At 34.7% G+C, this 27,836-nt stretch overlaps 1 protein-coding gene across 3 annotated transcripts; it reads right to left on the reverse strand.

Moving 5' to 3' along the window:
* Positions 1-27,836, reverse strand: LOC124090528 (peroxisomal multifunctional enzyme type 2-like). 3 transcript variants are annotated; one of them, XM_058578344.1, is made up of 9 exons: positions 27,692-27,835; positions 24,867-24,891; positions 22,925-23,053; positions 19,752-19,855; positions 17,946-18,182; positions 15,382-15,433; positions 11,129-11,200; positions 9,905-10,008; positions 1-7,189 (listed from the first exon to the last, which is right to left on the reverse strand). In XM_058578344.1, exons 3-9 carry the CDS (start codon positions 23,001-23,003, stop codon positions 7,172-7,174), a joined length of 666 nt encoding a protein of 221 aa, XP_058434327.1. In that variant the 5' UTR covers positions 23,004-23,053; positions 24,867-24,891; positions 27,692-27,835; the 3' UTR covers positions 1-7,171. The 3 variants fall into 3 exon arrangements, with proteins under 3 accessions (XP_058434327.1, XP_058434326.1, XP_046297116.1); XM_058578343.1 differs by lacking the exon at positions 1-7,189 and adding an exon at positions 7,476-7,884 and having other exon boundaries at positions 27,692-27,836; XM_046441160.2 differs by lacking the exon at positions 1-7,189 and having other exon boundaries at positions 8,244-10,008; positions 27,692-27,836.

The following is a 27,836-nucleotide window of genomic DNA, read 5'->3' on the forward strand; positions in this document are numbered from 1 at the left end:
TTTTTTTTTTCATATTTAATCTTTTTAATTTAAAAAGCAGGATTGGAAAACATAAAACTAAAATGTTTTTTTAAATTAAAAAAAAAGAAAGAAAGATCCTCGGTCATATTTTTTAAAAAATAACAAAGAAACTCTAAAAAAAAAACCTTTGGGACATCATTAAGCAAACAAATATTCTATTATTTGAATTCCAGAGGGCAGTGGGGGCAAGATGGCAGATCAGAATGGGGCAGCATTTCTCCTAACTCAGCCATCCAGACAGAACTCAAGCAGTGGGAATACTAGGTCTCCCAAAGACTTAGAGTAAAAAATCCTGAGACTGGAGGGGCAGTCTGCCCTAGTCAAACCAGAGACTATTTGACTAATTAATCAGGTCTAAAAATAAAAAACCTCTCCATGGAGTTTATCAATCATTCACAGAGAGCCAATCCAGAAGCCATCTTTGGACTGAAGCACAGTGGAGCCTATAGAAACTGGAAACCCAGATCCAAGAATTTGCAGCTAGGTCTGTGTAGGCCTATCTAAGCCTAGCAAACCTGTGGAAAGGTTTAAAAAAAAAAAAAGGAAACATTTGCGGGGGCGGGGGACTACACAGGTTAGAGAGTCTAGAAGAGAGCCTAGCTCTCCCCAGGTCCAAAAGACCTGCTGCTACCAAGGATTGACAGGGGCAGCTATTGTGGGTCAAAAGGTTGGAAGCAAGGATATGAGGGCATTTTGCTCCCAGCTTGCCCAGGCTGTCTGGCACCTACCAGGTCCCTGGCACCAGCCTGGTCGCTGGCTTCCTCCCCAGTATGGCATCCACCAGTGACCCACTAGGTCCAGTACTAGTCGAGGGCCCTCCATCTCCCCAGTCCCCAGTTTCCCTACACCCTCCCAGCCCCTGACCCAGCCTACCACTCTGCCCACTAGGCCCACAGCTCCACATGCAAGGCCACTGCTTCACCACCAGACCCACCCAGTCCAACATGCAGCTTTGTGGCAGGCCCTCAGATCTAGGCACCCACCCCTGACCCACCTGGTGCAGACCACCTGGGCCTCCAACATGGCCAGGCCCCAACTTGCCCCACACACTGCTTTGCCACCAGACTTGCCCGGTCCAGCACACAGCCTCACTTCTGGCCCCCAGGATCCAGCAGCAGGCCCTGATCCACCTGCCATCCAGACGTGGCCAACTGCTTTGCCACCCTCCATCAACCCAGCTTCCCTAACATACCACCTTGCCTCTAGGCCTACAATCTAGCCTGCCCAAACTAATCTCCCAACAAAGGAAATTGGGAAGTCTTAAACCCCAACCTTCAACACGGTGAGCAACACAATAAAAAGGAAGAACATACCACCCATGGCCCATATTCCTGCACTTAGATCGTACCTCAAGAAGAAATGAAAAGAAAATCAGGTAGGTACAGACAGTGAACACATACACTCACTATTTTCTCTACCATAGTGAATAGGGCTCCTTAAATTCTTAACACTTTACCAAGATTTTTATTGTTGTTATTTGTTTGTTTATTGTGGTAGTAGTTCTGTTTTCATGTTTGATTTGGAGTTTCCATATTGGAACTTTTTTTTATTTGAATGTGTACTGACTGATTTAAGGATTCCTATACATATTCATATTTGTTACTCTTTCATCTCTAGCCTTTTTTCCTTTTTCTTTTTTTTGATTGTTGTTTTGTTTTGTAGCAGACAGGATTAAAAAAGACCCAACAATATGCTATCTCTAAGAGACTCGCCTCATAATACATGATTGTTTATTTTTTTTTTTACAATGGAAACTGCTGATTCCAATATTCTTAAATATAGTACCAATTAACACTAAACATCAAAACAGGAACTAAGGACCTAGTCTACTGCTATATACTGTCTGCATCCATTGTTGCTATCATTGGGCTCCCCACCCCCAGTCCTGGACCAATCTGTAAAGTACAAGTAAAAGAGTGACACTATAAACTCATAAGGTAGAAACTCTACAGCATCAGATCCATTCAGATAGATTGGTAGACACACAAACAATCTGAAAAAAAGAAAAAGAAAGAACAAACCATTCCAAATAACACAGAATACCTCAACATTAGAATCCATTGACACAATAGTGGAGGAAATTTCAGAGACAGAATTCAGAAAAATTCATGGTTAAATTAATCTAGAGGTGAAGGTTGTCATAAGAAATGAAATCAGAAAGAAAATACAAGAAGTAAAAGATCATTTCAACATGGAGATAGAGATCCTGAACAAGAATCAGTCAGAAATCCTCGAACTGAAGGACTCAATAACCCAAATTAAAAATTCAATGGAAAGCATTGCCAATAGACTAGACCACATGGAAGAGAGTTTCAGGCAATGAAGGCAAAATATATAATATAGAAAATAAAGTTGACCATGAGGAAAAGATGTTAAGAGACCGTGAACAAAACTTTCAATAATTATGGGATAACATGAAAAATCCAAGATGTATCTGGATAGATGAAGGTTCAGAGATACAAACCAAAAGAATGCACAATCTTTTCACTGTAATAATATCAGAAAATTTCCCATACCTTAAGAATGAAATGGAAAACTAAATTCAGGAGGCTTACAGGACTCCAAATATATAAAATTAGAACAGACTCACACCCAAGGCACATTATTATGAAGATGCCTAACATAAATTTTAATAAATTTTAATAAAATTTTATAGACTTTCAGAGAACAGCAACAAGGTAATATTTAGAGGGAAATCAATCAGGATCTCAGCCAATTTCTCAACCCAGACACTCAAAGCTAGGAGGTCTTGGAATAATATATACCAAGCTCTGAAAGAAAATGGATGCCAGCCAAGAATACTATACCCAGCAAAATAAAACTTCAGATTTGAGGATGAAATCAAAATCTTCAAAAATAAATAAAAGTTGGGCTGGGATTGTGGCTCAGTGGTAGAGCACTTGCCTAGCATGTGTGAGGCACTGGGTTCAATTCTCAGAACCACATATAAATAAATAAAGTCCACTGACAACTAAAAAAAATACTTAAAAAAAAAAGTTAAAAGAATCCATAACTAGAAAAGCAAGTACTGCAAAACCTACCCAACAAAATATTTGATAAAAAAGAATGAAAAATAAAACTCAAGACTACCAAAGGGAGGAACTACATTAGAAGAATAGTTAAAGGAGAAACTAATTCAAATTAATAAATAAATCAGCCACAAAGAACAATGGAATTATGCATTTGTTGGTAAATGGATGGAACTGGAGAATATCCTGCTAAGTGAAATAATTCAGTTCTGTCAAATGTTCTCTCTGATATGTGAATGCTAACCCATAACAAGGGAGGGTCAGGAGGGGAAGAACAGAAGTTCATAGGATTAGACAAAGGAGAATGAAGGGAACGCAGAACAGGAATAAGAAAGACAGTAGAACGAATCAAACATAACTTTCCTATGGTCATATATGAATACACAACCAGTGTAACTATACAAGATTGGGATCACAATTGTAATGGGTTGCACACTATGTATGTATAATATGTCAAAATATACTCTACTGTCATGTATACCTAAAAACAATAAATAAATTTTAAAAAATAGAAGTAACGATAAAGCATGAAAGGAATTCATTGAAAAAAAAAAAAAAAAAAAAATTCCCCATGAGAAATAGGTTGAAGCCAGAAAAACATGTTGAAATCACTGGAAACAGTTTATTATTATGTCAATGAAAATAAAATTTGATTCTGCTTAAGATTATACTGACATCTACTCTAGGATAATAAAACATGAGAGGGAAAAAGAAAAAAGAATTCCAGAGGGTAAAGAAAAGGAAAAAGTCACAGAAAGCCTATTTCACAAAATAACAGCCAAAAACTTCCCACAACTTCAAAAAAGTTATGGATATCCATCAAGCTCAAAGGACAGTAACTTGATTCAACCAAAACAGACCTTCACAAAGATATAGATGCTCAAAATGTCAAAATAAAAGAGAATAGTGACAAGTTACACTTAGGGAATGCCTATTAGAATTACAGCAGATTTATCAGCAGAAACCTTACAGTCCAGAATAGGAGGATATAATCAAAATACTGAAAGGAAAAAAATGCCAACCAAGAATACTAAATCCAGGGCTGAGGCTGTAGCTCAGTAGCAGAGCACTTGCCTCACATGTGTGAGGTACTGGGTTTGATCTTCAGCACCACATAAAAATAAAATAAAGGCATGTGGTCCATCTAGAAATACAAAATTTAAAAAGAAGAAGGAAGAAGGAAGAAGGAAGGAAGGAAGAAGAAAGGAAGGAAGAAGGAAAGGAGAAGGAAGGGAGGAGGAAGGGAAAGGAGGAAGGGGGAGGAGGAGGAAGGAAGGAAGAAGAAAGGAAGAAGGAAGGGAGGAGGAAGGGAGGAGGGAGGAGGAAGGGGGGAGGAGGAGGAGAATGAAGAAGAAGAATGAAGAATAAGAATAAAGAATGAAGAATAAAGAAGAAGAATGAAAGAAGAAGAAGGAAGAATGCCACTGTCTTCCACCATGATATCCTGCCTTACCTTAAGCCCTGAAGAATGGAGCCTGCTGTCTATGGATTGAGACCTCTGAAATTGTGAATCCCTAAATAAACTTTTCCTCCTCTACAAATGTGCTGGTTGGGTCTTTTAGTCACTGAAGTGAAAAAGCTGACTAAAACAGAAATTGGCACCAGGAGTGGGACCATTTCTGTGACTTACCTGACCATGTAATTTATAAGAATTTGGAGATTTTCAGAATTGGCAGGAAAAATTTTGAGATGTTTAGCAGTGCAAGCTGGAAATGCTTTATACTGTTGTAAGGACACATAAATGGTGAATTCTATTAGGAGCTCAGAAAACCAGAATGCCAATAGGACCATGGACAGTGAAGACAGGGCTCAAGAGGGTTGAGAGGAAAAGGAGGACATTAGTGGTAATAGGACTAAAGGCCATTCATGTTATGTCTGGCTGAGAAGTTATCTACATTTTGCCCATGTTCTGAGACTTTCTGTGAGGGTGATTTTAAAAGTGATGGACTTCTTAATTTGAAGAAATTTCTAGACAGCATAGCATTCAAGCGGTAGCATGGATACTGCTGGCAGCTTTTAGCCAAATTTATTGTGACATTCAGGAGCAGAAAGCAGAGCAGAAATATTTGAAAACTTGGACTTGAAAGGCAGGAGTAAAACTGGAGCTAAGGAAGTTGCAGTTGTCAAAGACATTTCTGCTACTAAAGAAATGCTAAAGACTTTGATCAGAGACAATGAGAAAGATGGCTTGAGGGCACCTCAGGAGCTGGCAAGACCACATCCATCTCAGGCTCAAGGGAGTAAAAGTAAAATATGCTGCAGACAAGACCAGTTGAGTACCCTTCTTGAACAAAGGGACCTAGGAATTTTTTTTCAACATGCTCAGTTACCCAAGCACTCAGAAGCTTCTGCACCCAGGGTCCCTGGAGGCTTGGCTACTGCTCAAGATGGCTGCAGACCCTGGCATCAACCACATGGTTCTGGTTCTACAGAAATACAGGAAGCTGGAGTTTGGGGGTCATGGAGGCTTCCATGAAGATTTCAAAGGAAGGCCTGGGAGTCCCTGTGGGCAGCCCCTGAGAGAACAAAGCATGGAGATGTGAGGAGGAAGCCAAAGCTGCAGTGAAGACTCCAAGATTAAGAAATGCCAGTAACATGGGACATCATCTAGGAAAGCTGCAGGAATCAACAGAGAAAACAGAAAGGCCACTTGGGCTACAACCAACAAGGCCACAGGGGCAGAGCTACACAAATCATTTGGACAGAATATCACCATGCCATGTGCCACAGATGCCAAATGTGGAGCTACAGGACTTGTTTGCCCAGCTGAATTTCGGTCTTCCTTTGGTCCCATCGCTTTTTTCTGAGAAGTTTCTTCCACCATGATATCCTGCCTCGCCTTAAGCCCTGAAGAATGGAGCCTGCTGTCTATGGACTGAGACCTCTGAAATTGTGAACCCCCAAATAAACTTTTCCTCCTCTACAAATGCATATTTGTGCATGGAAATGTTTATTCCATACTTTTATATATTGGAGACTTGTAAATAGCTTTTGTTTTTTACAGGAACTCATGATGAAAGTTTGCTCTGAGTCTTAGAGGAGGCTTTGAACTTGAACTTTTGGGCAGTCCTTGAATTGTTGAGACAGTGGGGACTCTTGGAGATAGACTAAATGTATTTTGCATTGTAAGATGATCACAGGCTTTTGGGGACCAGAGGTGGAATGTTATGGTTTACATGTGAGGTGTTCCCCAAAAGCTCATGTGTGAGACAATGCAAGAAGATTTAGAGAATAAATGATTGAGTTATGGGAGCTTTCACCCAACCAGTTAATTAATTACCTGATGAGATTAGTAACTAATCAGTAATCGAAGGCAGGAAAGGTGTTGCTTGAGGAGTTATGGGCATGGGGAGGGGCATGACTTTGGGGTATATATGTGTATTTTTCATGGAGATCTCTCTCTCTACATTTCTGATCATCATGTGAGCTGCTTCCCTCTACCACATTTCCACTGATTTCCTGCCTCACCTTGAGTCCTGAGGAATGGAGCTGTCTGTCTATGGACTGAGACCTCTGAAACTCTGAGCCACCAAATAAAATCTTACTCTACAAATGTCCTAGTTGGGTGTTTTAGACACAGCAGCGAAAAAGCTCACTAAAACAGATGATAACTATCATCATGAACACTCATGAATATACAAAACTCACTAGAAGGACAGAAACACAAAAGAGGAGAAACTACATAACAGAAAATTACTAAATCAAAAAAAAAATGATGAGGGCTGAAGTTGTGGCTCAATAGTAGAGTGCTTGCCTAGCACGTCTAAGACCCTGGGTTTGATCCTCAGCACCATATAAACAAATAAGGATACTGTGACCATCTACAACTAAAAAATATTTTTTAAAAAATGATGTGGCTCAAGCGGTAGTGCACTCGCCTGGCAAGCGTGCGGCCCAGGTTCGATCCTCAGCACCACATACAAAGATGTTGTGTCCGCCGAAAACCAAAAAAATAAATAAATAAATAAATATTTAAAAAAATAAAAAATGATGAGAAGTGAAAAGGAACAAAAAATACACAAAACAAGCAGAGTACACAATTAACAAGATTAGAGGAAGAAGTTCATACTTACCAATAATAACCTTGAATATAAAAGGGTTAAATTCACCAGTGAAAAGACTTATACTGGCTTAATGAGCTTAAAAAAAAAAAAAAGACCCAATTATATGCTGTTACAGGAAACTCACTTCACTGGTAATTGATAACACATAAATTAAAAGTGAAGGGTTGGAAAAAGATATAAGTGCAGATGGAAACAAAGTGAGCAGGTGTAGCTAAATTCATATCAGATACAGCAAACTTTCAATCAAAAACTAAAAAGAAACAAAGAAGATCATTATATATTGATAAAAGGATCAATGTACCAGGAAGATATAATGATTGCTAATATATATGCACCCCATATGGAACCATCAATTATGTCAAATAAATATTATTGTATCTAAAAAGAGACAGACTCAGTTACAATAATGGCTGGGAACAACACCTCGCTACCTCAATGGACAGATCACCTAGGCAAAGAAATCAACAAGAAAATATCTGAGTTGAATCATATTATACAGAGCAAATGGTCTTCATACACATTTATAGAACATTTCATCCAACAGCAACAGATACACATTCTTCTCATCAATACAGGAAATGTTTAGTCAATTCTCAATAAATTTTTAATAATTGATACAATATAATGTAACATCTCAGATCATAACAAAATGAAACTACAAGTTACCAAAGAGAAAAATGGAAAGGAATACAAACACATGGGAGCTAAATAATATGTTCCTAAATAACCAATGAGTAGTTGAAGAAAATAAAAGGGAAATCAAAATATTTCTAGAAACAAAGAAAATAACAACATATCAAAATCTATGGGATACAGAAAAGCAGTACTTAGAAGTTTACAGTAATAAATCCTTACATCGATATAATAGATCACAAATAACCTAACAATGCACTTCAATATCTTAGAGAAGAACAAAACAAACCAAAAATTAGAAGAAAACAAATGAAATTGAAACTAAAAAGATAAAAATAATCAATAAAACAAAGTTGTTTTTTAAAAGAATAAACTGACAAATATTTATCTAGACTAACCAAGAAAAAAGGACCTAAATAAACAAAAGCTTAAATTTAAAACATTACAGCTGATACCACAGAAATACAAAATATCAAAAGAAACCACTATAAACAATTATAAGCTCAAAAACAATAAAGCTCAGAAGACATATATTCCGGAAGATATAAAGCCTACCAAAATTGAAGATGAAATGGAAAATCTAAACAGACTAAAAGCTCTACAATGAATATCAAAAAGCACTAATGAAAGAAATTATAAAGGACACCAAAATATGGAAAGATATTCGATGTTCACTAATTGGAGAATTATTATTAAAATTAGCATACTACCCAAAACAATCTATAGATTCAATTCAATTCAATTCCAATCAAACTACCAATGACTTTCTTCACAAAAATAGAAAAAAACAATCCTAAAATCATTTGGGACCACAAAAGACAAACAATAACCAAAGCAATTCTGAGCAAAATATACAGTGCCAGAGGCATCTCAATACCTGACTTCAAAACATACAACAAAGCTATAGTAACCAAAACAGCATGGTATTGACACAAAACAGACACAGCGACCAATGGAACAGAAAAGAACACATAGAAATTACTACACATTCATAGAACCAACCAATTTTTGACAGAAATGCTAAAAACATATAGTGAAGAAAGGGGTCTATTTAAATGTGCTGGCAAGAGTACTTGCCTAGCATGTGTGAGGCACTGGGTTCAATCCTTAGCACCACATAAAAATAAACAAATAAAATAAAGGCATTCTGTCCACCTATAACTATTAAAAAATTATTTTTAATTAAAAAAAAATAGGCCAAGCATGCTGGAGTAGGCCTGGAATTCCAGAGACTCCAGAGGCTAAAGCAGGAGGTAACAAGTTGGAAATTAAATTTTTTTAAAAAAGGACTGGAGATGTAGATCAGTGGTAAAGCAGCCCTGGGTTAAATTCTCAGTACCAAAAAATAAATAAATAAATAAAAATAGAACTACAATATGATCCAGCAATTCTACTACTGGGTATATAGCCAAAGGAGATGAAAACATACCAAAAAAAAAGCTAAAAATGTGATCAACTACAGTGCCCTTCAGGGGTTGAATGGATAAAGAAAATATGGGAAAGATACAAAAATCTAATATTATTGAGCCAATAAGAATGAAATCCCATCATTTGCAGCCAAATGGGTAAAACTGGAAGACATTATGTTAAGGAAAATAAGCCAGACACAGAAAGACAAATACCACATTTTCTTACCCCTGTCTGGAAACTAACAAGTCAATCATATAGGAGAACACAATGAAATTGTGGTTACTTAAAGAATGGGAAAGGCATGGGCTGCGGTTGTGGCTCAGTGGCACGGTGCTTGCCTAGCACGTGTGAGGCACTAGGTTGGATCCCTAGCACCACATAAAAATAGACAAAATAAGGGCATGCTGTCCATCTACAACTACGAAGAATTTAAAAAAAAAAAGTGGAAAGGCAGTATAGGGAGGGACAATGAAAAGAAGTTTATTCAAGGTCAACGAAACAGTGCAAGAATTAGTTCTGGTTCTTCTTTAGCACAGTAGAGTAACTGTAGGTTTAAAATAATCTGATATATTTCAAAATAACTAGAAGAGTATGAAATTTCAAACATAAAAATAATGAATGTTTGAAGAGATGCAAACACTTATTATCCTGGTTTGATGATTATATAATATCTATATGTGTTGAGTTACTATTATGTACCCATAAAGATATACAAATATGTGTCAATAAAACAAAGCCATCCCTTACCTTGAGTTTTTCTGATGTCCGTTTGCCTCCAAAGCCTCCAGAACCAACCAGAAAGAGAGAGAACTGATTATAGCATATAAGTTCCTTCCCAGAATAAGAATAGACTGTAAACAAAAGGGAAAAAAAGTCACCAAAAAAACATAACTTATTAACCAAGATGTTCACAATTCCATTAAATTCCAAAAATAAAATCCAATTATGAAAGGGTTCCAAAAGTTACAATCATCTAGCTTGGACTTCAAAGCTCTCATTTGAATGCATTTAAAACCAGTCTCTAAAAGAAAAGTTTCTCAAATCTTTTCTCAACTATGAAATAGCAGTTTTTTTCACTTCCTAAACCTCCCCAACTGCCATTCATATTTTAATTTTTTTCTATCACAAAAGTTTCAAACAATTGCACTAGAAAATGCAAGTAAACACGTTCAGACGTTCAAACTTTCTGCCAAAGCACTCAAAAGAAGCATAGAATGTAAAAGAGAAAGTAAATGGGAATAACTTAACAATGGATTTGTCATGTAATCCTATGATAAATAAAGGAGCATCTGCATAACCTCCAATATATGACAAAACAAGAAGGCCTATATTCAAAATATCAAGCAATATCAAATGTTCCCCTGTTCTTCAGTCTTTGACAATAAATATTTCTCTTCTACTTGAACTTTAAAATAAATTTCAGGCAATGTGTCTTTGGCATGTTGAACTACTACTATTTCAACATTTATTGAACTACTATATTCTTTTTTCTCACTGAAGATAAAATGTGGCTACGATGTTTAAATATATTACAAGTTCTATAAGCTTAAATGCACAAGCATAGGAATCCGTCTATCATTTAGAAGAATGATACTATGGCCAAATATATTACAGGTTCCAAATAGCTAACACAAGAAAACTATATATAGTGCAGCCTATTAATTGAGAGCTAATATTTATTCTGCCAAAAACATACTCCAGTAAGCATAATTCTCCTCTATGATTTGTATTCAAGCCATATTTTTCATAGGCTTTGATTATGTTGTTTTTAAAAAGCCCCACCTTCCCTGGCTCTAGTCCCATTATACTTCCTTCCCCCCTCCTTTTCTCTTTTCTTAAAGAGCTAATCTTGCTTTCTTACAAACAGGAAAATAAACACAAACTTATTAATCTATTTCTGTAGTAGGCATTATATTACATATAAAGGTTACCAATTTAACAATATTATTATGAGAACTATAAGTGAGTTACCATCCATAAGAATTACTACACCAGATCCTTTATCTAGGACATCAGCAACAACTGCTTCACATTTTAATTTTCCTAAAATGAAAAGTAAAATAAATAAGTAGACTATTCTAAAGACCATAAATTATTACATTAAAACATGAAATAACAATATAGTTTCTACTGTAATTTCAACAAAACTCAAAAATTATGATTTGAAGTAATATTCCTGAACTCATTAGAAATAAAATTTGACATTAATAATTCATAATGCCTGAATCTCTAAATTTGAAACATTAACACTTCTAATAAATTAGATATTTAAAAAGTTACCACTTCCAATGTCAACAACTCTTCCTGGTCTGTCATCCCCATCTGTTGAGCACCAATACCATTTATCCCATTCCTTCTCAAATCTCCATTAGTTTTTTTTAAATTAATTAATTTATTTTAATTAGGTACATATGACAGCAGAATGCATTTTGATTCATTGTATACTGCAGCACAACTTTACATTTCTATGGTTGTACTCGATGTAGCGTCATCACACCTTTTATTTCCTTCTAATTACTCTAAGACTCCCTATTCTCTCATTTAACTGGTTATGTTCTGATAATCATTATTCAAGAGTGAAATCCTCAGGTTTTTCTTCTTAAAACCTGCTTTTCTCTTTTGTTCTTTATGAAGAAATGGAATGAACCATCCAACTGCCAAACCACAAACTTGAGCATCATCCTTGACTCACAGAAAATAAGCATATGATAAGATTTGAGTATTCAGAGATTAGTAGAAGCCAGGTCATACTAAAAATTTCTAACTTCATCCTGATGTCTAGGGATAGTCATTTGGGGTTTCAAATAAGGAAGCCACAAACACATTTGCATTTTAGAAATATAATTTTGGCTTCAGTGAGGTGGATGGGCCTATGGGAAAAAACAGCAGAGGTAAAGAGAAATCAGAAGGTGAGAGAACAAAGTTGAAAAATTGGGAGCAGACGTAGACAGAAACAGAAGAATTCTAGATGTATTTAAGATAGAGACTCAAATAATTTGGTAACTATCTGGATGTGATAGATGATTAAAGGAATGTGAAGCATTACAAAGACAAGCCAGAGTAATGCTTCCCGAAATCCAAATCTGCTCATATACTCTCTGGTTTAAAGTCCTTCAGTAGCTACTTATTGCCTTTATAACGAAATTCAAACTTCTTAATCTGACTTTTGGGACCTTCCAAGATCCTTCTTAGCTCTCTACTCTCATAATCTTGCTACTCTCCCCAACTTTTTTGAACTATTTTCAGTTCCCTTAAACTACCAATGCTTTTTCTCACTTCCAAACCTCTACACATAGTATTTCTCCCTTGGCCTTAAATTATTTTTCAATCTCCTCTTTACAATGTTAAATCCTAATTCAACCTTCAGATCTCAGCTCAGAGTTCATTTCCACCAAGATTTCCCCAACCCCAAGTTAAGTTGCAGGTTAAAGATTTTCCCTTGTGCACTCCTACCATTTATAAAGTATTTTACAATGTTTACCAATGCCTATTGTCTACTAGACAGACTCTAAGCTCTGCATAAGCAAGGATGACATTTTTTTCCATAGTTACATTACTAACACTTAACAGAATGCCTGGTACATAATGAATACCTAATAAATATTAAAAGTGAATAATTCCAGACAACTGATTCCTTAATCTACCTTTCTTTAGTTTCCAAATTTTCTATTTTGAGTACATATCATTTTATAAATTGGTAAAAATCTAGTTAAAGAATATTTAGGAGTAAAAGGTTCAATGTATACTAACAATTAAACCACAACTATCTGAAATTCTGTTTTGGAAATCTGTCATAATAATTATATTTATTTAATGCTTAACTGTTCAAAAGTAATTTTACGTATACTGAGATTTGATGGTTATATATTCTGTTAGAGAATCAAGGCTGGTAACATTATCAGTCTCACCTTCTGCATGAAATAATGTATTGTTTTGCACTAATAATAGAAGTCATACTGAGAAAGAAATGTCTAAGAAAGACATCATATAAAAACATAATAAAGATAAAACTCTGAACTCAGAGACTCTAGAGACCACTACATGCTGTATAGGACATGTTCTGATTCGTGAAGGAAAATAGTGTTTTTGTCAGGTTCCTTCTGCTCTATCTAATGGTTATGTTTTTACCAAGATGAGGGATAAGTCAGCTAATGATAGTACCATAGCAGTTAACAAATTAGCAAGTAAGAGATGATAACATTAAACATCTGATGCCTATGACCCCATGCCTCATCAATTGGTATGTTGTATGAATAGACAACCATATAGTAGCCATGTTCTTGGTTTTCTATAGTTTAAAAAGGTTCCAAACCACAAGTATCTTGAATTTTCAGTTTTCACATTTACTAGAAAGTAAACTTTAAAACTATGTAATATCATTTGATCCAGCTATCCCACTTCTTGGTTTATACCCAGAGGACTTAAAATAGGCATATTTCAGTGATAACAGCCACATCAATGTTTATAGCAGCTCAATTCACAACAGCTAAACTATGGAACCAACCTAGGTGACCTTCAACAGATGAATGGATTTTAAAATGTGAGATATATGGAATATCACTCAGCCTTAAAGAAGAATAAAATTATGACATTTGCTGATACATGGATGGAGCTGGTGAATATCATGCTAAGAAAAAAAAAAAAAAAAAAACCGAATGTTTTGTCTGATATGCAGATGCTAATTCACAATGGGGGCAGGGTGCTAGGGAAGAATAGAGTTGCTTTAGATTAGTAGAGAGAAGTGAAGGGAGGAGAGGGGGAATGGGGGTAGGAAGGACAGTGGAATGAGTCAGACATTATTACCCTATGTACATATGTACATATATAACTATACAACCGGTGGGATTCTACATCATGTATAACCAGAAGAATGAAAAATTATACTCCATTATCTATGATGTATCAAAGTGCATTGTATTGTCATGTATAATTAATTAAAACAAATTAAAAATACATATGTTCTTTAAAAAAACAGTATGTGCTATAGAAGGAAAAAATTCATGAGAAACATAACTTGAGGTTAAGTAGGTAAGAGAATTTTTAAAAAGTATTATCTGTACCTTCCTATTCATATCAATACATAGTTGTAATCATTTTAGAGCTTATGTCTAATCTCTCTCTTCATATTTTAAAATCCTTAAAAACAGAACATTCTATTACACTTATAACAATGGTTCCCAAATGAACCCATAAGTCTGGCTACATAAGAAACACAAGGAAAGTTCTGTGCTGCTAGATAATACCACCACATCATCCACAATATACCACATTTGGAGTGGAGTCCAAATCCATATTTTACTAAAAATAAAAGGTAATATGATGTAATAATTAAGGTGATTTTGATATGCAACCAGGTCAAAAAATTACCTAATACCTAAATAGTACGCCTTGCAAATGTTAGGTACCTAACAGATATTTGATGAATGCACAAGCACCACAAACTCTGCACTGTTTCAGATGAAAACAAGCTATTTGAAATTTTATACTATAATACTTACATTAAAATAAAGTTAGTCCATCTTAAACAATAAAAATCTCATGGACTTTTAGTAAAATACAGTTTTATAAAAAAAAATTTAAATAAAATTCTAACTACTTGCTGATCCCTACATGATATAATGTGAAATGTTAAACACTCCTTTTTTGAATTTTACAAGCTGTAAGACCAGTATATAAGTAGACAACACCAAAAGAAACAAAAACAAATATATAAAATTATAATGAAAAAATAAAAAGAAAAACTTTGGTGAACAAGCAAGAACTTATTGAGAAAGAAAAAAATGATTATTAAAGTAGGCTTGGCTTTATTTTCTCCAAAAGAAAATAGGAAAAAATTTTAAAAATCCATATATTTTAACATTGTTTGCTTTATGAAAATAAGTATCAAGATAAATACCTGAGAAAGAATGTAAAACTATAATTGTAGAAATCACAACTAATTGTACACACACAATCTTAAAATTTAGAACACAAATGTTCAATTTTTAATGGTTCATATGACATAAGAAAAACAGGTAGTACTGTATGTTAATTTATTATAATACTATTAATGAACAAAATTTAAAGTAAACAAAATAGATACTAGTTAACATCAACCTACTCCAGTGGTTTATAAGTACATAGTAATTTCTGATTATGTTTTTCTGGATCACTCCTCTTTAAGACAATGGCACAGTTTGGAATGTTAATTAGAAAATTATGGAATTCATGTGTAAGGTACTCACCTGATCTAGGAAGAGGTTTATATAACTCCAGGTATTGCTCCCCATGAAGAACCTATGTTAAGATGAGCAAAATTTTTATTAGCCAACTGCTTTGTCCCATAGCTTCTGCTCTGGATATTGCTTATCACAAGTGACATTTTATTGTCTACATGCTCCAATCATATCTCTCTAAGTTTGGCTTTTAAGAACTACTTCTTAATCATGTGTCTCAGAAATAATCAGTCACCAATCTGAAGACACTCATCACTTTTGGAGCAAAGAACATACATTTATGCTCTTTCTTGGCATGCACAAATCCTTGTTGATTGATAATTATAGATTATTTGCCAAAAATGAGACACTAAACTATGCTTTCTTCCCAGTGCTTATAACAGTGCCTGGAACGTATTAGGTATCCAGTAAGTATTTGTTGAGCAAAAGTGAACAAAAGGGCCAGTGCTAGTAAAGTAATTTCAGGTCACACATACCAACCAGAAATGACTCAACTAAAACACAAAAAGAAACCTTAAGGCATATTCAAAGGCAAGCACTGTCAATGTCAACATTCCCTTTTTACCATTATTTTATAAATTATCTATGAAGAATAGATACTAAGGAAACTGTGTAAATTAATAGCAACAAAGCAAAATAAACCATCTTATGTTGGAAAAGCAAAACTTGATCCTTATACCCAAATCACTGCACTCCACTGCAGTAGGAGAGTCTCCCAGTCCCCAAAATTCAGAAGGAAAAAAAAAAAGATGGGAAAATAAATGAAGAACTACCTGCCTGACTGTGTCATATAGTCTGATAACTCAAGATTGGGAAGACTGGGATTCAAATTGCAAGGTGGCTATCACAGAATATGACCACCATTTATGATTTCCAATTCTGAGGGGAGAATTTTGAAATATTTGTTTTAATTTTTTGCACTTGCATTATCCAAACAGAAGAACAGTGTGCTACAAACACCATGGGTGATAACTAAAACAGCAAACTGCCCAGCACATATTTCTGGCCCTCCTCCCAATTTCATCAAATACTCTAATATGTTTCCCGTGTATTCAGAGGAGACACCCATGAGCAATGGGATAATCTTCAAACAAAGTTACAGAAATCTTTCCAGAGCTCTGAATCAAGAACTACTGCTGGGCTCAACCTTAACTTTACTCCAATATTAAAATATATCCTATTTCAAAAGCTTTCTCATAAGTGTTCATTTTATTCATTCTTTCAGGTTTTTTTCAGTTTCTCTGTATCATTTCTACCTGTGAACACTGCAGGGCCCTAAACTCAGATCTCTTCTCTATTTAAACTCACACATTAGATGATTTTACCTATTCTCAAGTTTTAACATATCACCTATATGCCAAAGATCCTATTTAGACCTTTCCTCCAAACTTTAGATTTACACTCAACTGTCCTTTTTACATCTTCAGTTGAATGTGTAACTTATCCAAAACCAAGTCCTGACTACCTCCACCTTAAAATAAATATGTACATGTGAGTATAATTATACACAGTAATGTCATATGCAACTACTATATATGTTAAATATATTGCATATTTAATTATACATTGTGCTTATTGTAGGGTGAAGAGGGTATAAATCAATTATCTAGAAAAATACCTTCCTCCTAGACTCCTCTTTTTTTCCCCGCCTATCTAGAATTTTTGCTTGGATCACTACAATAGGCTCCCATATAATCTCTTAGCTTCTATGCTTGGCTCCCATATAATCTCTTCTCCACACAATAGCATTGAACCTGTGAGTGAATATAGGTGGATCATGGCAATCCTTAAAAGGGTTGCCCTTGGCCTCCCATGTTAAACAGAATATAAGCTGAAATCCTTACAATGACTACAAGGCCTTCTTCTTCTGCCGCCCCTGAATAGAGTGACCCCTTATACACTTTACAGCTATACTGGCCCCTCTGCTGTTCCAAATATAAGCCAAGTATGTACCTATCTCAGGACCTTTTTTCACCTGTTCTCCCCCAAATACTCTTTTACCAGAAAACTATTTGGCTTGCTTCTTGACCTAATATCATGAGATAAAAACTGTCACATCTATTTTATAGATAAGGAACTGAAGTCTAGAGAAGTTATTTACCCTTGGTCAAATAGCAAACTAATTCTCCCTCTCTTTTATTCTTCTTGTTTTGCTACCAGGTATTAAACCCAGGGGGCTTAACCACTGAGCCACATCCCCAGCCCTCTTTATATTTTATTTACAGACAGCATCTCACTAAGTTGCGTAGAGCCTTGCTGAGTTATTGAGGCTGGCTATGAACTCATGATCCTCCTGCCTTGGCCTCTTGAGAAGATGGGATTATAGGCATGCACCATGATGCCTAGCTCTTTTATTCTTAAACACAAAAGTCAAAAACTATGCTAAATCTTTATTCCTGAACTAACCATTGTTATAAATTATTTTATAGTTTTATGTATATATATACACACACACATACACATACATATAATATATACAATACAGATACACATATGCATACTGGATGTGACATTTACAGATAACATCTAAAGAAACAGAAGAAAAGTCAAACAAAATTTCTTATTAGGCATACCTTTGCAAAGTTGACTGAAAGCCCAGGAATCTCTGCTAATCCTCCACCCATCATAGATTTCTGAGCTATGATAACTCCAAAGGTAGGCAAACAGGAGAAATCAGAACTTCCTTCATAAACAAATTTCAAATCCTTTGGATCTTTGACAGATGCTCCCACTCCAAGAGCATACATAATTGTTTCCATTTCCGTGTAAGCAGAAGAAAATGAAGGGAGTTTATAGCCAATAGCTCCAGCCTATAGAAAAGTTGAAAAAATTATTTTTCATTGTATTTTTGTCAAATTTTTGAAATTTTAACTTTTAAAACTATTTTATTTTAAAACTATTAACTGTTTATATACCTAGCCTTGCCTTTGAACAGATGTTAATCAAATGTCAATGAATTTGATGGAACATAATTATTTCATTATATTTATTCATTATTCATTTCATTACATTTGATGTTTTACATAAAAACCAAGTAATGCCTAGAAAAAGACTTCATTTACAGATAAGTACTTTTTTATTGTTTGCTTCTTGCTAACACATATTATGTCTCATTTTGAATTTTCCTGTCTCTGACAGTGGAAACTTTATTAATTCAGCAAATACTGGCTACCAAAATCCAAAAAAGAATGAAATCTGTTATAATTAGGGGATACTGAACTGTTTTACAAAATCAGCTGTATAAAAGTCATGGTAGGGGCTGGTGCTGGAGCTCAGTGGTAGAGCACCTGCCTTGCACAGGTGAGGCACTGGGTTCAATCCTCAGCACCACATAAAAATGATAAATCAAGATATTGTGTCCATCTACAACTAAATATTTCTTTTAAAGAATTCACTATAAACAAATGAGCAAATCATAGCGTAATGCTTATAAATTAAATTGCTTAATAACATTTTCAGTTAAACTGAGATTTAACCTAAAGTTTCTTTCCAGGAATGTCTTTTGCCTAACTGGATGATAGATTTTTCAATTTACAGATAATATGCCTAACTACTATGTGAAGCACATATTATAAAAAAATGACGTCCAATTTTTCAGTCACTTTTATCCTACAGCAGGAGTCAACAAACAAGGACTAGAAGTTTACAAGGGTTTTTACATTTTCAAAAGGTGGTTAAATATATATATATATATATATATATATATATATATGATTTAGGGCCCTATTAAAACTCTCATGAAAAAAAAAAATATATATATATATATAGGGCTGGGATTGTGGCTCAGCGGTGGAGTGCTCACCTAGCACATGTGAGACCCTGGGCTCAATCCTCAGCACCACATAAAAATGAATAAATAAATAAAGATATTGTGTCCAATTAAACAATAAATATTTTTTTTAAAAAAAAACTTATATAAATAAATAGAACTTGTGGTATAGCTCAGAGGTAGAATGCATGTTTGTGCTTAGCATGCACAAGGCCCTGGTTTCAATTCCAGTGCCAAAAAAGAAAGAAAAAGAAAAACCAGAATACTATGTGTTAAAAACAGTATGTGGCCTCTAACACTTAAAATATTTGCTCTAATACCTAAAATATTTGCTCTGTCCCCAAAAATTTTGCTGACCCCCTATTTTAAAGTAAAAATCCCAATAACACACTGCGAACACTCTCAGACTTAAAAATTAGATTCCTAGTGTTATCACTATTCTCTATTTTAAAGTATCTATGCCATGTTTCTCTTCAATATTAGGCAAAACTTTCGAGACTTAAAGAGAATAACTGCATCTGAAAAAAATAAAAGGGGCAGTGGGGGGAGGAAAAAAAAGAGAAGGAGGAAGGAAGGCCAAGTTTCAGAGGAGACAACATTCCCCACTTACAAATCCTGAAGTAGCTGTAGATGTTGCATGACTGGTATGATTTATTGAAACTCCTCCTTCTGCATCTATTTTATGTAAAACTTCAATCATACCTGCAACTGATTCTAAAATTAAGAAAAATAAAGAAAATGAAGCTTGGTTTAAAATGTAACTAAAAATGCAACAGTAAGCTAGATAACAGTTGCCAACTATAAAACCTCCTCATTATTCATGAACTGAATATATGATGTTAGACTTTTGTAGGAAAAAACTGTGAAAGACTTGGAAATACACCAAAAGCATAGCCTAATGTACTCTTCACAGACTCAGAGCTTTTCATTATCTTTCAGCTATTTTACGGTAAAGAAGAATGAGGAGGGGCTGAGGCTGTGGCTCAGTGGCAAAGTGCTTGCTTCACATGTGTGAGGCCCTGGGTTCAATCCTCAGAACCACATAAAAATAAACAAATAAAATAAAAGTATTGTGTTCAACTAAAAATATTAAAAAAAAAAGAAGAATGAGGAGTGTAGGAGGAAGGTGCTTGTTCTAGATAACTGATTTATACCCTCTCTTCACCCTGCAATAAGTACAATGTATAATTAAACCCATAAAGTAGGATACATGTTAGCAGATATGTAATCTCTGTGTGTCTAGTGGAAAGACAACTGATTTCCCTTCTCTCTCTACCATCAACCCTTCCTCTGGGATGGAAGAATGCTAATACCTCCACCCCAGGTCCAAAGATAGTTTTAAAAATTCTTGCCAGGCACAGTGGTACACACCTATAATCCCAGTGAGTTGGAAGTTTGAGGCAGAGGATCTCAAGTTCAAAGCTATCCTCGGCAACTTAGCAAGACTCTGTCTCAAAATCTTAAAAAATGAAAAAGCAGAGGTGGGAGGGCCTGGTGGTAAATTACCCCTGGGTTCAAATCACCAAAAAATAAAAATAATAATAATAAAATACCTCCAGAGACAGAGGAAACCACCATTATGAACAGTGATTCTAGATAGAAAGTGGAAGTTGCTGTTCTGCGGTCTAAAAGGTTGTAAAGAAGTTCATGTATGTGGATATACGTATTAAAAATATTCTGAAGGCTCTGGGACATAGGTTTCCTACTAAACTCTGACAAAAATGAAAAACAAAACACAAAGTCTGAGATGACCAACATTACCTGCTACTCTAGGTCATGCTACTAAAGAAGTTTCTTGCCTAATCCTCTCCCTACATCCCCATTCAGCCTGTTGTCTTGAGGGAAGGCGATTTAATTGAAAAGTACCATGGTACAGGCTAAAAGCACTTCACTCAGAGATAGACAACCTGAATTAACTCTTAGCTCAAACAATGGTCAGTTTTGCTGGGACTTAGTTTAATCATCTCTAAACTGAAATTACTAAAATAGGTACTCTGGAAAGTCAACTCTTATCAGAAAAGATGACTTTTCATTATACTTTTTTTCATTACATCTTTTTTTAATAATAGTCTAATACTTTTGAGGCAAAAAGGCAGAGAAATGTTTTTAACTTTTCCTTTTTCTTTTGTTTATTTTCATTGATAAGCAACATTCACAGAACAAAATTTATCTCAAATATCAAAAATATAAAATTGCTACCATTTATGACATATCAATCATGCTATCATCTGACTGAGAAAAGGCATAATGAAAATTTCAAGAATGTACATGTAGGAAGGAAAGTATCAACAAGAAGCAAAAACCAAGCTGGGCACAGTGGTACATGCCTACAATCCCAGAAGCTTAAGAGGCTGAGGCAGGAAAATAGCTAGTTCAAAGCCAGCCTCAGCAAAAAGCAAGGCATTAAGCAACTGTTTCTAAATAAAATACAAAATAGGGCTGGGGATGTGGCTCAGTAGTCAAGCTACACATGGTGGTGCACCTGGAATCCCAGCAACTCAGAAGGCTGAGGCAGGAGGATCTCAAGTTTGATGCAACCTCAGCAACTTAGTGAGAGCCTCACTAGTAAGCCACTCAGTGAGACCCTGTCTCAAAAAATAAAAATAACTGTGGATGTAGCTCCATGGTAACGTAAGCCTGGATTCAACCCCCCAGTACAAAAAAAAAATAGTAAAAACCTGAGCAGTCATTTTTTCAGATATATTCTTCTATCAACTCGGAATATAAAATTATTGAGGAAAAAGGAAAAATGTTTTTCTATAAAATGATCCTGACTCATAATCTTACTCAGAAAACTCTTTTAAATTTCACATGTCATATGCAAATGCAACTTTTACTAGGAAAAAATGTGAATTTTCTTTGCTCTCTCTTCCTGTGGGTATGTTGTAGGTGATTAAATAATTCAAGTTAATAAGCATTTATTAAATCCCTTCTGAGTTCAGCACTATGATAACACCAAGCACAAAAGAATATTATATATAGGACTGGGGTGCAGCTTAGTGGTAGAACACTGTCTAGCATGCCCAAAAACCTAGAATTACAAAAAAATAAAAGAGAGAGACAGACAGAATTACATATGATACAATCTCTGCCTCAAAGAATTTGCCATGCAGTTAAGAAACCATATAATCATGGAAAAAAGCAATGGACAACATTACAATTAGATGTTAATTAGAAGTTCAAGTGGGTAGGAGTTCAACTAACAGAAAGATCAACGTAGCCCAGATTATCTGGAAAGGTTCTGCTGAGTATCTAGGCTTGAGTATTTCTAAGAAAGCACTAAAATTATGTAGAGGTGATAAAAGGAAGACAAAGTATGATAGAAAAGGAGAAAAACAATAGCAAAAACAAAGCACTAAAGCAAAGCCTCTTTTATTCTCTAAATGAAAAAGAACTAAGCCCAAGTAAACTAAGCTTAAATAAACTTTAGAGGAAATAGAGAAAAATGGGGTCAAACTAGGAGCATGTACCTAGATAAAGCAAGATTTTTTAAATGAACTATCAGCTAAAAAGTAGGTGCATTTAACACAAATAAATAAATGCCTTGTGCCATCCATCCCCCTGCCACAAATAAGCCAAAAAACAAGACTATAAAAAAATGACAGTGGGACATAAATATCTTAAATATGAAGAGTTCTAATACCAACTATAGCAGAAAATATACTACACATGATAGAAGTGTTTAAGTCATCACATTTTAGAAGGTCACTCCATATAATAAGAGAGAATATTTGTTGCCTGTGGTTCCCCAACCAAGGTTAAATGGCTTGGGATTCTCTTTACCTTGGATATTCTGAGGCTTGCTGGCATTATCAAAGTCACAGATCTTCTCCCAGTTAGCCTTCACTGCCTCAGGAGTCATTGGCTGATTCTTCTGTCTTGCAATGGCTCCAAGGGTCCGCTCCCAGCGTACTAATTATAGGAAAAAAAAAAAAAAAAGAAAAACAAGTTACTGAGCACATAATTTAGGAGGAAAACAGAAAGTAAAATGTGTAAAAGCCCCTTAAATTTTTAACTTCAAGAAAAAGGAAATTCAGAAAAAAAGTGTTCCACTTTGTAGAATTTTACTATGAGCATTAAAATGCCTTTTTCCTAAAACACCCATCAGGAAAATGTCAACTAAAAAAAATTGTTTTGAATAAAAATTTTCTCCTTTGACTGTGCCAGGCACTACTAAAGGTAGAATCTCATGCTGAATCTGAAAACTAAATTACAAAATAATTGCACCAAAAGACTTACCTCATAACCACAGATGACTCAAGTAAAGATACGTAACTCTTCTTGTATATAAAATGAAGATTAACAGAATAGAACGTGTTGGATAGTAAATAGAAAACTAGTGGTGGTAACATGCCAAAGATTTTAGTTAACAAAAAATCAGTATATCAGATAGCCACATATAATTCTCTTTATCCTTCTTTTGCCCTCCTTCCATTTCGACAAGAAGTCAACTAAACTGCACAGATTTACAGAAAACATAAGTTCTGCATCAATTCCATTAGGAGAATTTTTAACATTGTTTCCTTTTAAAAATCCAGAAGAATAAATACACTGGCTACCTTATTTAAGCATAATGATCAGACTGTTTTTGATGACTGTCTCCCCCCACCACCCGAATTGAATCCAGAGCCTTATGCACACTAGGCAAGAGCTTTATCACTGTGTTATATCGTCAGCCCTTTTCAATTTTATTTTGAGACAGGGTTTTGCTAGGCTTCCCAGGCTGGCCTGAACTTGAAATTCTCTCAACTCAGGCTCTTGGGTACCTGGGATTACAAGGGGGCACTTGATAATTATTAAATTTAAGACTTAATAATTTAATAAGTACTGGGAAATCTAGAAATGCCTGCTTTTGAATTTTTCCTATTGATAGAACTTTTACTGAAGCACTCATTTTCCTATCATAAGTGGGTGTTTTTTCAAAAGACACTCAAATGCTTGAGGAACTTTAACAACTGGACAGAGCAGTCATTAATGCTAAAAATATTAATAATTTACAATACATTGTACCAACGCCCTCCAGTGACAGCAACCTTTTAAGTAACTCAATTAATCGTGTGATTAATTTTGATACCAACAGCCAACTGAAAACAAGGTATTAGAATTTTCACAATTTTTTAATTCTATAAAGCAACTATAATTAGGTTTAAGAGATGGGACAGAAGAGCACTGATGATACTAAATGAATTTACTATTGAAGAGAAGGAAAACAATTCCCATATCAGTTGCAATTTATTGACCAATGTTGCAAAGTTGTCCAATGTGATTTCTCACTCTCCCGATATTTTATGCTAGAGGAAGGAAATAATTACATGAAAGAATTGGAGAACTTGCTAGCTATGCCATCTAGAATAGGCTCCTCCCATGTTTTCAAAATCGTCTCTCCCTCCCACTCACTTCTCTGCTGAAACAGCAAGGGATGCCAGAGATGTTGGAGGATAAATACAAATATAAAGACAGACTTTGCTAAATGAAGGAATAAGACAGGAAAAAGTCCTAAATAAGGGTTGCCTACAGAATGAACAGACTTTCGAAAGTACAGAGCCCTGCAGGACAATTGTCATGTTTTAGAAGATCTGCTGTATAACAATATTCAAGTCTGAATATGTGTGCACTAAATCTAGTGATTAGGCACTTGACAATATGCTTATTACCTGGTTGTAATGGAAATGCAGATTTAAAGATATGGAAATAACCAATGGCAAACCAAAACTGAGAGACTTACATTTTCCAATCCATCCTGCTCCAACCTAGCAAAAAAGAGGGAGAAACATTATATTATATTATATAATGTATAATCACTAGTAGAATTTTTTAATTTAAAATAAAGGCAGCAATCTTACTAGGTATAATAGAATGCTAGATGACAATGAATAAAAATAATATGGCTCTACAAAAGTCTACTGGTCCCATGAATTTACACTGTTCCTAATATCAAAAGTAACACAATGTAGTAGGAAAAAAAAGACTATGAAGTAAGAGGCCAAGGCTTGATACCATATCTTCTACTGACTAGCTATGTAACCCTGGTCAAATCATTTGGCCTCCTGAAACACAAATTTCACCATCTGTAAAATAAGGATAACAACACATAGTTTATGTGGTTACTGTGAAATTTATACAATGTAAATTGTACACATTATAGTCTCAAAATAAATGTCCTTCTAGAAAGAACCAGTGAACTAAAAAAAATAAATTAAATAAATTCAAAGCCCATAGAGTATTTGACTTAATGAATTACATATATTCATGTTAGTAAAACATCTTTATTTAGAGATAAGGCAAATCACCAAATACCAACTGCCACACAGAAAGATAAATTTTATATATCTATGTTTTTAGAGATTCAGGAAAATCCTAAAGGGAAAAAATGTCTGATATAAAGAAAATCCAGCATGTTTTCAAACACAACTACACTGTGGTAAAACTTCATATTCAAATTCTACATGCAGGTGGTAGGAAAAAAAATGTATAAGGAGACAGCACACATCTTGGTGGCTCTAGGCATAAGGATGTAACTTTTCATCATCTTTTGCCTTTATATTAATATGCCCATGTCTTTTATATATCTGATGAATCTTGATGTAATTAAGAGTACATAAATCAGCAGTGGTTTTGATAACAGGTAAGAGATATCACCTTTTATCATACTCTGGGAGTGATGTTAGCAACAAGTTCTTCTGAGATGCTAGAAACAACTGCACCTGCTGAACCAAAATCTTTATCTACCACTCTAGGTATCTATCAGAATTTTGCAAACAAAGTGGTAGTTTAAGTCAGAATATTACACCCACTTCTTATCATATTTTATCAATCAGGCATGTCAAATGTTCCTCACTAAAAATGTTCACAATAGAGTAAATGAAAATAACAACATAAAATTTTATCCTCAGCATGATCCTAATTGTCTACATGACTTTGGATGTGTGTTTAAAATACACATCTAAAAACAGACTGGAAGGAAATACATACAAATATAGTTCTCTCTGCGTAGTGATAATGTGGTGATTTTTATTTTCCTGTATATATGTTCCAATATAGTTAAACTTTTCAGAGAATATACATTTTTGTTTACAGAGTTAATATAATTTTCAAAGTTAAGTAATTTTTAAAATTCCTTAGATAAAAGAGGGTCAGGATAAATTTTAAACTCCAGATGGCTTGATATTATTAAGTTTTCCTATTCTGTAAAATTAGATTTGTAAATTTCCTTCCACTTCTGATTTTCACAATTCACATTCAATGGGTGTGATTAGAAAGGTGGAGGCATATATCTCTGTTTAGCTAAATGAAGGCTATTTTATTTTTCTCCTTTAATTTACTCATAAGCTTTTTATTCAAATGAAGCAGGCTAATAAGATAGTATTCCCTTCAAACTGAGCCAGATTCTTTTTCTACCAAAAAATGTTTTGGATGCCACAGTATTGTACATACCACAGGTTTATTATAGACAATCAAAAAATGGAAGGAAGAAGGTTCTAATATATAAAACTTCAGGCTAAGAAAAAAGATTAAACTCAAATGAGTAATCATAATACATACATCAGCTTAAAAAGGGAATGGGGAAAACAGAAAAGTTTTCTTTTAAAGTTTAAAACAAATAGTAAGTTGTATTTATTGATCTATCATAGCCAAACTAAATTCCTGATACAGATTAATAAATAAAATTCTGGGGAAGGCTGTTATATACTAGACACAATGTTAAAGGTTTACAATTATTTATAGTTAATTATAGTTTGGATCTGGAATGTCCCCCAAAGGCTCATGTGTTAAAGACCTGGTCCCAGCTGGTGGTGCTATTGGGAGGTGGTGGGAACTTCAGGAAGTAGGGCCTAGTTGGAGGAAGTAGGTCACTGTGGGAACATCCTTGAAGAGTGTATCTTGCTCCTGGCCCCTTTTTCTCAGTTTCCCAGCTGCTATGAAGTGAACAACTCTATCCATCACATGCTCCCCATCATCATGTTCTGCCTTGTGAAAGGACCAAAGCAATAGGGCCAAATGACTATGGATTGAACCCTGAACCAAAATTAATCTTCCCTCCTTCAAGTTGATTTCTCAGGTATTTTGTCACAGTGGCAGAAAACTAACACAAGGTACCACAATAAACTTCAAGAAAACTAAAGCTCAGGAAGGTTAATTTATACAATATTCCAGCAAGTCAGTGATTACCAGAATAAGAATTCAAAATCTGATCCAGGTGACTCTAAACCTCAAGCTCTATCTTTCCATTTTAAGAAGCTGAATGTCTTCTTAAATCAATGAAATGTTCTATATTTGACTAAACAAATCATACTAGCCATATTTTCATTTGGTAAGACTATTAGAAATGGAGAACTATGAAAAAACATAATTTATAAAGCTGATGTTACTTTTTCCAAAAGGACACTTGTACCTTAGTAACATAAACATAATATTTTAAAATATTCAAGTTACGTCAACCAGTGCAGATTGTACAAATGTAAGCATTTGAAAAACACTAATTTTAAAATCCTTTTTTATATTTAATTACACAAATATTGCTTTAGGAAAAAACAGCAAGTTTCAGAATACCTCAAACAAACCACCATTTTCCTCACAACTCTCATGGCAAAGCCAAAGGATCAGCGGTGCCACATACTCAGGCTTTAAAGCTTCAAAAAGATCTAAAATAAATACAAAGAAATTACAAACAAGAATATGTATGTTTTATCTGTCA

This window comes from Marmota monax, unplaced genomic scaffold, assembly GCF_021218885.2.
Source record: "Marmota monax isolate L192 unplaced genomic scaffold, Marmota_monax_Labrador192_F-V1.1 WCK01_AAM20220418_F8-fsc00654, whole genome shotgun sequence".
NCBI lineage: Eukaryota > Metazoa > Chordata > Mammalia > Rodentia > Sciuridae > Marmota > Marmota monax.

Coding starts and splice junctions, on each gene's coding strand:
- LOC124090528 (XM_046441160.2), bottom strand. CDS start 23,003: ATGACTCCTGAGGCAGTGAAGGCTAACTGGGAGAAGATCTGTGACTTT. Junction 18,183..19,751: donor CTACAGCTACTTCAGGATTT/GTAAGTGGGGAA, acceptor ACTTTTCTATAG/GCTGGAGCTATTGGCTATAA. Junction 10,009..11,128: donor TGTAGTAATTCTTATGGATG/GTAACTCACTTA, acceptor TTTTGTTTACAG/TCTATTCTTATTCTGGGAAG.